At 43.3% G+C, this 11,912-nt stretch overlaps 1 protein-coding gene across 1 annotated transcript; it reads right to left on the bottom strand.

Annotated features, from left to right (window-relative positions):
* Positions 1 to 1,714: 1,714 nt before the first annotated feature.
* Positions 1,715 to 11,070, bottom strand: LOC103070714 (lysozyme-like protein 1). Its single transcript, XM_007470906.1, has 4 exons — positions 10,931 to 11,070; positions 10,277 to 10,435; positions 2,651 to 2,729; positions 1,715 to 1,854 (listed from the first exon to the last, which is right to left on the bottom strand). Exons 1-4 carry the CDS (start codon positions 11,067 to 11,069, stop codon positions 1,785 to 1,787), a joined length of 447 nt encoding a protein of 148 aa, XP_007470968.1. The 5' UTR covers position 11,070; the 3' UTR covers positions 1,715 to 1,784.
* Between the last annotated feature and the right edge of the window lie 842 nt (positions 11,071 to 11,912).

Below are 11,912 nucleotides of genomic sequence, written 5' to 3' on the forward strand. Positions count from 1 at the left end.
GTCCCGAGACTCAGGAAGAGCTGAGTCCCCAAAGAAAGAATGTACCCACATAAGCAGCTCTACACCCCAATGTCTACACCGCTGTGTGCTCAGTGCATCTGGTAAGGAGCTGATAATATTGCTGTGAGGAGAAATTGAAAATCTGTTTCCAAATGTCTTGGAAACTGTATAAGCGAATGTAAATCTTAGTTTATTTTAATAACCAAAGATAACTCAGGAATAGGAGTAATATTTTCCCCTTGAGTTTCAGAGGGCATTGATTGTGGAAAATTATCCAGGATAATGCATTTTTTATCCTAAATTATTATGTATGGAAATACTAAATGAAACACTTGGGGAGAGAAATAGTACGATTGCATGCTTAGAACATTTATGAGTTTTGCAAAAAGATCCATCAAATTGTAGAGCCAGCCAGCTTCCCTTCACCTTGGGTTTCAAAGCACTTTTTGGATTTGGATTTTTGTTTTGTTAAAAAATTTTCCCCTAGTCTTTGAATAGCTGGCACCGGGACCCATGCCCAGCTAGGTCATTAACATGGTACCACTGGTTTTAACGATGCAGGTTTGACTAAGAACGGAGACCGCGAGGTGGATGAATGACAAGACAATAATAATGAAAAATACATATTTATGGACCTCTACAAGCACTGACTGTTGGTTTAGTACAGTGTAATGGACACTAAAATTCTCAGATTTTCTTCAGCCATCTTAAGTAATTATTTTTTGATTCTTACATCAGAAGTTTCGAAAGTTTCTTTTTCTTTCCCATGCTTTGTAATGCCTCTTAAATTGTCACAGGATTACGTTTGTTTAGGCATATATAAAACGTTTATATTCTTTTGGAAAGTAGCGTTCTGCTTTTAAAGCCTATGTCTGCAAGTAAAGGCAGTGGATGTGAAATGAGCCAACAGTAAACCAAGGCAGCTGGTCAGTAAAGAGTGTTTATGGGTTATTTAGGTGCTATGACGAAACCATCAGTCTGACTCGTGGGGACTTTCTTCTAAGTGGGCAACTTATTTGCAGGCATAACCGTTTTTCCACCAAACCTCAGTTCGGTGCATCCTGGGAATGTCTCTGGGGATCTGAACTCCTCAGCCCACTGTTCCAGCTAATGAAATATCTGTAGTCAGGCCAGTTTCCGAGCAAACTAATGAAATCTGTAGGTCTAAGTCTGGAAACAATTTTGTCATGAGGATGTAAGTGTGGTTTTTGATAGGTTTAATTTAAATGGATGTTGGAATAACATGGGGAAACCCTGGGGCTAAGAGCTGCAACTTCATCTATTTGGTCCCATTAGAATACCCATCATAACTGCCTGGAGGAATCAGGAACATTCTCTCTGGCAGAGATGAGCTGAGGAAGGGCTATTCATCCGATGACCGGGAGAAGGGCGGCTTACTGCTCCAGGACAGAGGTCAGCAAACTATGGTCATTCCTCCAGCGTTCTCCTTGACCTGGGAATCGTATTTTTAAAATAAGCAGCCATTTCAGGACCACAGGAATCAGCACTTATTACAGGAAAGAAGAGAAGCTTGTTCCTTCCAGGGCTAGAAGATTTTGTAGGTGACTTTTCAAGTCTTAACCATGTGCTATTACGACATCATTGAAATTTAGTCAGGGTAAAGTCAAGACATTTAAATGGGACTATTTATTTCCTTAAAAATATAGCTTCACTTTCCCACTCCAACTCTAGAAGGACTATTAGGAGGAAGGGAGACAAGATGACACGACTGTTCTTACAAATCCTGGGGGGCTGTTGTGAAGCATCCTTGGTGTCAGTCCAGTTCATGAAAGCTCACATCCCTTTTTCCACTCAGACAGGTCTTTGCCCTCACAATGCTTCTTCCAGCCTTGCCTGAGGGGGAGAGGGAAGCAGGAACAACAGAGCAAAGCATGACAATCCAAATATTCTGAGGTTCAAAAACCATAGAAAATTAACCCATGTAACCCGTGGTGCCCAGGGTTCAGTGTCATTTGCTTCTGAGATCCAAGGACTCCATCCTTTTGCCTTGTTAAGACTTTCCTCTCCCTGGTTTTTTCCTAGAGTCCATATTAGCCTTGGCAACAAGTAAGCAACTTTTATAAGGATGGGTCATTTGGTTAAACATCCACATCTCTGAACATTTGGGATCCCCAAGTGAGTGACCTGATTAGCAACGTTCACAAGAAACACAGCGGCAGAGATGATGGTGGGTGCCAGCTTAGCCACGTCTCATGCACAACCTGGGGAAGTTTCCTGTCCATTTCTCAGGCAACTGACATGGTCATTTTCCTCTCCCTGTCACAGACTTCCAAAACCTTATCCAAATCTAGAACAAACTCGAGCTTTTTCCTCTGGTGTGTTGTCTTCGCGGATGCTCTCCAGGTCACGTGAGAAAGCACCTCTCTCTTCATTGTTTGGGGCACCTTGACGTTCAAAGCAGCTGCAGATTATTCTGACTCCTTACCACCTCTCCTCCCGGTATACTAATCCCTTCTACCCGGTTCGCTGCACACCCACACCCTAACAGAGGAGGATATAGACTAGGTCACATGAAAATCGCTGGACCACTCTGCAGAGGTGAACTTGTCTCCATCCCCTGCAGCGGTGATGGACAGACACACTGTAGCTTCCACCCACATCAGTTTGTCTCCCAAGGAAAGACTCTTACCAGTAATTCATCCCCTCTGTCTCTTTAACAATTTTCTTGGCACAGATAATTGCATCTGTGAGGTCGTCAGTGATCAAGTCTGTAAGAGAGAGTAGAGGGTTAGCCGAGATTTTATTGTTAGAGCTGGGGAGTCCTGAATCAGATTTTCTTCACTTTTCTTGCTGCTTTTGGAGCAGGCGGGTTGGAAGAACCATGAGCCGTATCCTTATTTTTGTTACATTTCTTCACAAATCAAAGAAATTTTTTTGTTTCTAGACCATCCACATCTTAAAGTTTCAGACTCCTTGATGTTTCAGAGGAGTGGACCAGCCCTGAAAGGTTTTTGGAAATGTGTTTAGGGAAGACACAACAGGGAAATGTTTTTTAGGTCCTAAAGAAACACACAAGGGAGAGAGGACAGTACAGTGTTTTCTTTACTTGTGTTAATTTGACATGGAACATCTCTTTATAGATAATTATTAAACTTTTGTCTATTGTAACTTTCTGGTTTGTGCAATAATTTTCTTTTTACCCAAGGTGTTTTTCACATGCAGAAATTTTTAAGTTTTATGTCCAATACATCAATCTTTGCCTTTGTTACTTTTTCTGTGGCTTTCAGATGTAACAAATCTTTCAACTGAAAATGTGTTCATTGATATTGCTTCACCAGAAGTGGCCTCAAAATCCTTCTCAACACGAACATGACAGAAAAAGGCAAATAAACAAAAAAAAGTCCAACATCACTTCTGTTGCAGGTTGGTTTCTCCAGAAGCAGTTGCTTCTGGAGATGGGTTTGGAGTGCAAGGTATTTATTAGGGATCCACACCTGCAGAAGAAATGGGCAGAAGCAGGGCTGGGCAGGCGGAGACCATAGCTGTGATCTAGGCCCATCAAACCTCACCCCCTGGCCTGAGCCTGTGGTGAATGTTGCCCGTCAGAGTTGCCCAGGTTGGACCCCTCTGAGGCCCAGTTTTTATATCCCTGCTGCACTCACTCCCCCGGTTTGGGCTGCCCACAGGGGCAGGACCTTAGGGGATGCAGCTCTTGACACCCGAGCAGGTGCTGGTAGACAGTGCGCAAATCACACAAATGCAGCTGGGACCAAATGTCCTTCCTTTGAGGGGTAGCTGGGAAATTCACATCCTCGCCCACCACAACCACCAATCCAAGACACAAAAACCCAAACCATTTGACAGCATTTCTATTTATCAACTGAGCAAAGCTTTTGTAGGAATTGGGTAACGCTCGATACTGACAGGGGTGCAATGACATATGCACTCCTGAGTTCTTGCTGATGGAAGTGTAATGGATTCAACTTTTCTGGAAAGCAAATAAAGCTTTATTAGCTTATAAAAGTCTTTTGCCTTTTTTCTGGGAAGAGAATTATTAATAACAATAGCTCTTGCTATTAGTTGACCTTTATGGAAAATGTACCCTATGTCCAGCACATATGAAGCCTCTTCATGCATTATCTCCCTCATACTACAGGATTACCATGGTTACAGCCATTATCATCCCTGTAAACTGAGGTCACACACCCAGTAAGCGAGTCTGCCTTCAAACCTAAGGCTCCTTCCTTCCAACAGAGCTACTGCAGCTAAGATTCCCGCCTGTGCAACACCGTCTGCTAACAAAGTCGATAATAAAAGTATAAATATTTCATTAATTTTTTAAGTAATTATTATCCAAACTTAAGGGCTTGGTATCTAATACAAGTTCAGATTACTTAGAAACACTTTATTTCGTGTGCATACATTCCTGATGAGTGCTTGAGACACTGTGGTTTGTGATTGAACGTGGTTGGGGCCTGTTTCCTAGGAGAAGTGGGCTCTCTGGGGTCTCCAGGGATGGCAGGGCACAGATTACACAGAGTAGGGAAGAAGCAGAGGGTACGCTGTTAGACCTGCCTCGGCGCAGCCCTGGGGCCAGTACACAGAGAACAAAGCTCGTGTTTGCGGTGCGGCACGTTGCCCGTCTGGAGATGCTGTGCACGGTTTGGTGGGAGGCGTAGGTACTGCAGGCCCGGGTCGTACAGATGGTGGAAGGTGTCTGTCAGTGTCCCACTTTGTTGCACAACTGAGAGGTTTTGCAAGTGCAAGTTGGACGTGAGTTTGAATTTCCTTAGGATAATGTGTTAAGCTAGGTCGGGGCTGGGGAATAAAGAACCTGGCACGGCACGGGGCTGAGATGTGAGAAACCCAGAGAAATTGCCACAGAGGGGCAGCAGAGGGGCAGAAATGAGCCCAGAGAGCAGGTATGTACCGGCACCCGAGCCAAGAACGGCTTCTGCTCCATTTACTTCAAATAGACAATTCTGTCCAGTCAAACACAGATAAGGAAAGGGTTACGTTGAACATCAAAGCATCGTTCCATGGAATCATTTATTCTCCCCCATCCAACAAAAGAAAACAGCAACAATCTACACAAAAAGAACTCGGTCTTTTCAGGTAAGATGAGTTCTACTGCAAAGTCTGTCTCTCCCCAGCATAGTCCTGGCCCCCAATGGAAATACCGCTGTCTTAACCCAGAATGTACATCTCCTCGTCCTCTCTGAAGTGACAGTGGCCAACTCAGATACCAGGCTGATATGAGAAATAGAGATTCGTAAGTGGGCTAGCCTAGATACAGGGGGCAATGATGGCTTTCTTAAACATCTCTTATTTTAATGAGGACTAAGTTATTGGAGGGAAATAAAGATTGCTATTATATTATTATATGTATGTGAGTTTGTGTATACATAGATATGTTTATATTTCTATATATGTATATATAACAAATATTATGTCCAAATAGTTTGGGAAGGCTGGCAGCAATCTGAGGACTAGGGTTTGGTCTGGTACTAACAAGAGCACGTAGCTTCAGCAGGTGGGCGTGAGGTGCATGTATTCTGTATACGCATGAGGTGTCACCTACCTTGCACACACACTCTAACGCTAGCTTGTTTCTAGGTTCCCATGATGAATGTCCCTACTTCTGTAATCCATGGAACAGAATGACATTGTCCCTAAGTACAGCCTCTCTGGCCTGAGGCTGGGGGCGGCCGGTCATAGAGGGTGATTAGGATATAAAACCAACATCCTGTTTTCTACTTTAAAGCTGTCCCTAAAAATCCCAGGCTTTTTATGATGAGAAAGCAGATATGAGTGATCCTTCACCTCTAACCACGAACCATCTAACATTTTAATTTCTGAGAATCCATGGTTGTCTTGCAGATATACATTTACCCCAGACTTCCTTAACTGGCACAACATTGGAAAATCCTCAATCAGTGAAGTGCATGTAAAGCCAAGCATGGCTGTGAGCAGCAGATTTTCTCTCCTACTGTAAACAACTGGACAACTAGACAAAACATGTGATCATGATTTTCAGGCATTAGACAACAGGGAATGCAGAATCCTTGAGAGATAGAGACCAGACGAAGCTCACCTTGTGACTGCTGTGACTGTCTGCCCAGTGCCACTTTCCGGACCTTGAAGGTAAAACCCAGACGGGAGATGGCAGTCTACGTGGAGGAGACAGAGATGAGAGGCTGAGACAGCTGGCATTTGTCAAGAGGGTCCCTGAGAGGAAAGAGTCACCAAAAGGAGCACGCCTGAGCTCTGCGGAGAGATGCCACTGAGTCTTTGGCTGAAGGCCAAACCGGGCATGTCAAGGGTAAAACTCCATGAGACTAGTCAGAGGACTGTTGCGAGGGACCTCAACAATTGCAGGGATCAGCCAGGGCTGGGAGACATGATTTCTGACTGGCCAGAGGAGAGAGACTTTGCTGAACCTTGGGATATTCAAGAGAGGCTAAAAGGGAAATACTTTGAGAGTAAGGCTGAACTAGCCCTCCCATAATGACTGCTCTAGAACATCCCTGACCAGAACTAACTGCTTGCCAAGATGAACTTCAATAATCCTTAAAGGAAGACAACACAATCCAGACACTCAACAATGTAGTACTGGATACACGCTGTCTAGTATCCAATAAAAAGCGATCACATGTACGAAGAGGTGTGGAAATGTAACCCATAACCAGGAGAAAGATCAGTCAAAGGGAAGACCCAGAAGTGACAGAGTTGATTGAATTAGCAGACAAGAAATTCAAAACAGTGCTTATAAATATGTTTATTGCTATCAAGGACTTACAGGAAAACATGAATCAAATGAGAGAAATGAAAGATATAAAATAATTACCTAGCACTGAAAAAATGCATTATCTGAAATGAAACATTCAACTGGTGAATTTAATAGATTAGGCACTTCAGAAGAAAGATCAGAGAACTTGAACTTAGGGTGGTGGAAACAATTGAAAAAGAAAAAACAAAGAAAGCGAAAAAGGCTGAAAAAAAAATGAAGAGCCTCAGTGACCTATGGGAAAACATTAAATGACCTAACACATGTGTTATTAGACTCCTAGAAGGAGAAATTAAAAAATTATCCACTCAGGGATCCAAAATGTTAGTGAATATCAAGCAAGATAAACACACACACAAAACAGACATTTGTGATCAAATTGCTGAACATTGGTGACAAAGAGGAAATTGTAAAACGGGGCTAGAGGAAAAAGGACACATTACCTACAGGGAGCCCAATGAGAAAATCAAGGGTCAACTCTTATATGTGAAGTGGTATAATGTTTTTTGAAGGTAGAATGTGATGCATATTGTAAACCCTAGAGGAACCACTAAAAATAAAACAGAAGTACAGCTAATAAGCCAGTGGTGGAAATAAGAGAGAATACTGAAAAGATTCAATTAATCCAAAAGAAGGCAGGAAAAATAAACCAAGAGTAGATGGATAGATCCCACAAATAGAAGGTAGATTTTAAAGTAATCATATCAGCAATTACATTAAATATAAATGATAGGAATCAAGGTTCAGCAAACTATGTAGGGTCCACAGGCCCACCCTCTGTTTTTGTAAATAAAGTTTTATTAGAACACAATCATGCCCATTCATTTACATATTGTCTGTGACTGCTTTTGTGCTACGTGAAGAGTTGAATAGTTACAAAAGAGACTATAAGGCTCACAACACCTAAACTGTTTATTATCTGTCCCTTTCAGAAAAAATTCCCTGGTCTAAACATTACTGTTGAAAAGCAGAAATTGTTGGACTGGCTATAAAAGCAACACCCAATTATATGCTGCCTATGAGAAATTCACTATAAATGTAAACATATCAAAGATATTAATGATAGTTTGGTTTTTGAAGTTTTCATTTCCCAGCATAATCTCTGCTTTCAATAAGTTACTTTTATCTGGTTTTTGTTGTTGTTGTTGGCGGTGGTGGTGGTGGTCTCATTCTTTCATGTCAGTAACATTCCTATGAAGTCTGATGCCCCTTAGTTATCTGCACTTATTTAGGAGAGGGGCACTAAAAAGCTGATTAGGAGTTCTGTACACAGAGGTGGGGATTTTCAACTGTGCATCTCACTGCAGGGAGATCTAGCTAGTTTGTTCACTGGGAGATCCCACTTCAGTTACTTCCTTTCCATCTGGCTGGATTCCCCAGAACAGGGTCTTCTCTTCTGGAGAGCCTAGGCTGGCTGCCAACATTCCAGGATCGGAGTGGAGGAAGGTGACTGGGACTACAGAAACTTAACTCCATGTTTAGTATGGAGCTCTCACACTCAAATGTTGGCGAGGTCCCTCAATTGAGAGATGTTCTACTTACCCTGTCCAGGAGAGAGAGCCCCAGTATCCTGCCAGGGTTGGGGAGGAGCAGTCAATACATGAATGGAATCAGGAGGGGAATCAGCTGCTCCTTAACTGGATTTCCAACTGATCATCCTGTTGTCAACCTGCCTTCACTCCAGTTTCCAGAAATAGCTGATGCTGCTGATTTCTGAGCCCTTTTGGGATCCTGTGGTTGCTTCTTGGCTTTCCCATGGTCACTTTAAGATTCAGGATTTAGCAATTCTCTAATTGCTAAATTAGTCACCATTTGTCCTCTCGCTTTCCAGCTTCTAACAATATACACATCCAACCCCCACGTTTAACTAGAAGACTCTATTGGCAAGCTCATAGGGGATGCTAATGAGAGTGACCAAGAAGGCAAGGAGTTTAAAAGTCAAACCTGTAACAAAGTGAAGGTACCGAATGCTTGAGCCTCGGAGATAAGAACTGAAGGTGAGAAACACCTACTAATTATTTTCAAACATTTAACAAGTTGCTGTGTATAAAATAGAGAAGATCTGTTTTGAATAAATCCAGAAGGAAAAACTAGCATTAATGGAATAAAGCTATAAGGACATGGATTTTGGCTCAGCAAAAGAATGCTCTAAATTAAGGGTTGACCAACAATTGGTCAGGAGGTAGCGAGCATTCCATAGTATTGTAGGAGTAGGGACAATTTATTAGGTAAATTGACATAGTGTTCCGTCATTCATACATTCACACTTATGTACTGATCATCTTGTATGTGTCCAAGAGAAATAAAAGTTTATTTCCTGCTCCCAAGGAATTTTTTCACTCTTTGTCTTCACGCTTGCTCTTTTCCCTACATTCATTTAGTTAATGAATATTTCTTGAGCTCCAACAATGGCCGGGGACCATTCTAGGCACTGAGGATACACCAGTGATCAAAACAGATAAAACTCCTGCCCTCACAGAGCTTACCTTCTAGAGGGGGAGCAAACAAGACAACCACTTACTTCACTCCATCCTTCTACCGTCGAGTGTCCCTTGCATATTCTTCTCCATACCACCTGCCATGACCATCATCCAGGTCTTTTTATCCCTCACTTAAATCATCTCTTCTTTAATCTCTCTCACACCCAGCTTGCATATTAATTTTTCTGAAGCAATGTTGAATCAGCTGACCTATTCTGATTTCCTAGTGCAGGCAGAAATCAGTGTATGCTCCTTAGCCTGGGTCCCAAGGTCCTCTGCGGTCAGGTGGTCATCAACGTTCACAACCACATGTCCTGTTATTTTTCATGCACCTTTTTGCTTTTTTGTTCTCCTTACCTGGAATGACACTTCTCTATCTTTGAATATCCAAATCTTACCTATCTTCCAAATCTTAGATAAAATATCATTATGTCTGCAAAGCTTCCCATGACTTTATTAATAATATCTCTTTCCTTGGAAGCCCACACCTGTTTACAGTCATTTATCGAACTTCGTATAAGCACATATTCTCTTCCCTAACACCAGAATTCGTGTCTGATGTGTCCTGCTATGCTCAGTTCTGTGCACACATGTATTTCTCAAGTGATTGAAGTAAAAGACTTGGAAGTGAATTCTAGCGTCATTTCTACTGGCGAATTTATTTGTCTCATTCTGTACAAAGAAGCATAAACTGCATGTATTGAGTGAACTGCTTATGGAAAGCAGTTGGTGAACAGCTTTTTCCTTCTTAATGAATATATTTAACTTTTCTATGCATGAAAGTGTAGTAAGGTCATTTATCCAGGCTCCTGTTTTTGTGGTGGGCTTCATAAAAACCACCCTAGAAGGGAAAAGTCATCTTTGGACAAGTAGGCCACAGGATCATGAGTGTCACCTTGGAGAACTGTTGAATAATTTATTAGCCTGGTGCAGACCTACCTGCACATCTGGACTCCAAATTTTGGTTAAAGCAGAAGGTGGGTGGACATTCCACGATCAACTTTCCTGTCTATCCCTACGGATAATATTTGTAGAGTCAAAAGCATACCTGAGCAGGCCACATGACAGTGGTTTTTCTCTTGCAGCTTCGCACGTCTGCACCACGTGTAACTGTTTATCTTAAAAATGCCATAGTCAGTGCTTCCGTCCTCCAGGTCAGTCTGAGCAGTGGTGTTGTAGTGGCTCTCGTAGTAGGCCATGCAGATCCCTAGAGGGAGAAAAAGCCAGAAATGTGAGGGAAAAAAATGCATTTTTTTCTCCAACCCTGCTCTGAGGGGGAGAGCTCCCTTATACATGTTAAGGGAACATGCTCTGCTCCCGACAAAGCTTGGGGAGGGTCAGGGCTGGTAGTGCACCCGAGGGGCACAGGATGGGCAGGGTGGCACCCATAGTCAGTGGCTGAGTTTGGACGAGACTAAACGTCAGGTCTGCCCCCTACACTGTCAGCAAGAATGGTGGTGTTTTCCCCTTCCCTTGCTGGTGTCATTCGTACAGGACTCCAGGAGTGAGGACGAGAGGGGCAGGGGGGAGTAGAGAAGCCCCCGAGAGCAGCCGTTGAGGACATGTGAACAGTCAGCAGCCGTCCCTGGTGGGGCAGAGCAGGCACAGGCTGGGAGCAAAGAGAAGTGAGTGTGGATGGGGCCTTTGACATCTCAAGGGAGAGTCCAAGGGAAGAAAGAGAGCAGGAAGGGAGAAATCTCACAGTTTCCAAGGCTAAAGCCCCGGTAATTGTCCAGGCCAGCCCTCGAAAATATTTTTGCCAGTTTACAGCGAGTGTAGATTTTGGGTTCAACGACTGTGATCAGGCAGCCCATCAGGGCCAAAGTACCAGCAGCCTTCATCCCCAGGCCTGTTGAAGGCAGAACCTGTCAAAAATGAGAGACCACATCAGACAGCCCTGCTTTGTCCTGATTCCTGAGACTAAGTCTATTGCCCATGAGAAGTTCGAAATCTGCCAGCCTAGATGCTTCCTGTCACTTGTGAACATTCAGAGCCAGCATGGGGGAAAAACCAAGGGCAGTGAGTACACAGTACAGGGAAAGGGTGAGTGCAGGCTCTCTAACCCTTTCTACATGGTTACTTGCAAGTAAATGCTATGTTCCCGGGACCAGTCATACAAAGAAATTAACCCTCTATTGACGTCCAGATGGAAACCACAGAATGTGAAGCATTTCTAGGATTCCCATTTTAACTCTATGAAACAAAACAAAACAAAAAATAGACTACTAAGAGGTAACCATTCCCTATGCACGTGGAAACAGACACCTCAGTTTCAGCCAGAGGTGAAATATACATGGGTCTACATGGACCCCTTTAAGATTTATTTCTGGAGGTTTAGTAAAAGGAAAAGATTTAGCACCGTATCCTTCCTCTTTTCTTGGTACTTTTCCAAACGTGGGAATATGTTGCCTCGAAAATATCAGTGTTACATTTTGCAAATGCAATGTTTTTCGGGTTTCTTCCATCACTGTTTCATGGGCCTTCCTAAAAGTCTGGTGTCAGCTGAGGAGCAAGACGGGGTGGATGACTGTGGGTCAGAAGAGGAGGAAAGTGGCGGTGGTGGGAGTGGAGAGGACGTAGAGAGACCCCACTGAATTATGTAAAATGGGAGTAGGGGGCTTCCCTGGTGGCGCAGCGGTCGGGGGTCCGCCTGCCGATGCAGGGGACGCGGGTTCGTGCCCCGG

The sequence above is a fragment of the Lipotes vexillifer genome, unplaced genomic scaffold (genome assembly GCF_000442215.2).
Source record: "Lipotes vexillifer unplaced genomic scaffold, Lipotes_vexillifer_v1.1 scaffold439, whole genome shotgun sequence".
Classification (NCBI taxonomy): Eukaryota; Metazoa; Chordata; class Mammalia; order Artiodactyla; family Lipotidae; genus Lipotes; species Lipotes vexillifer.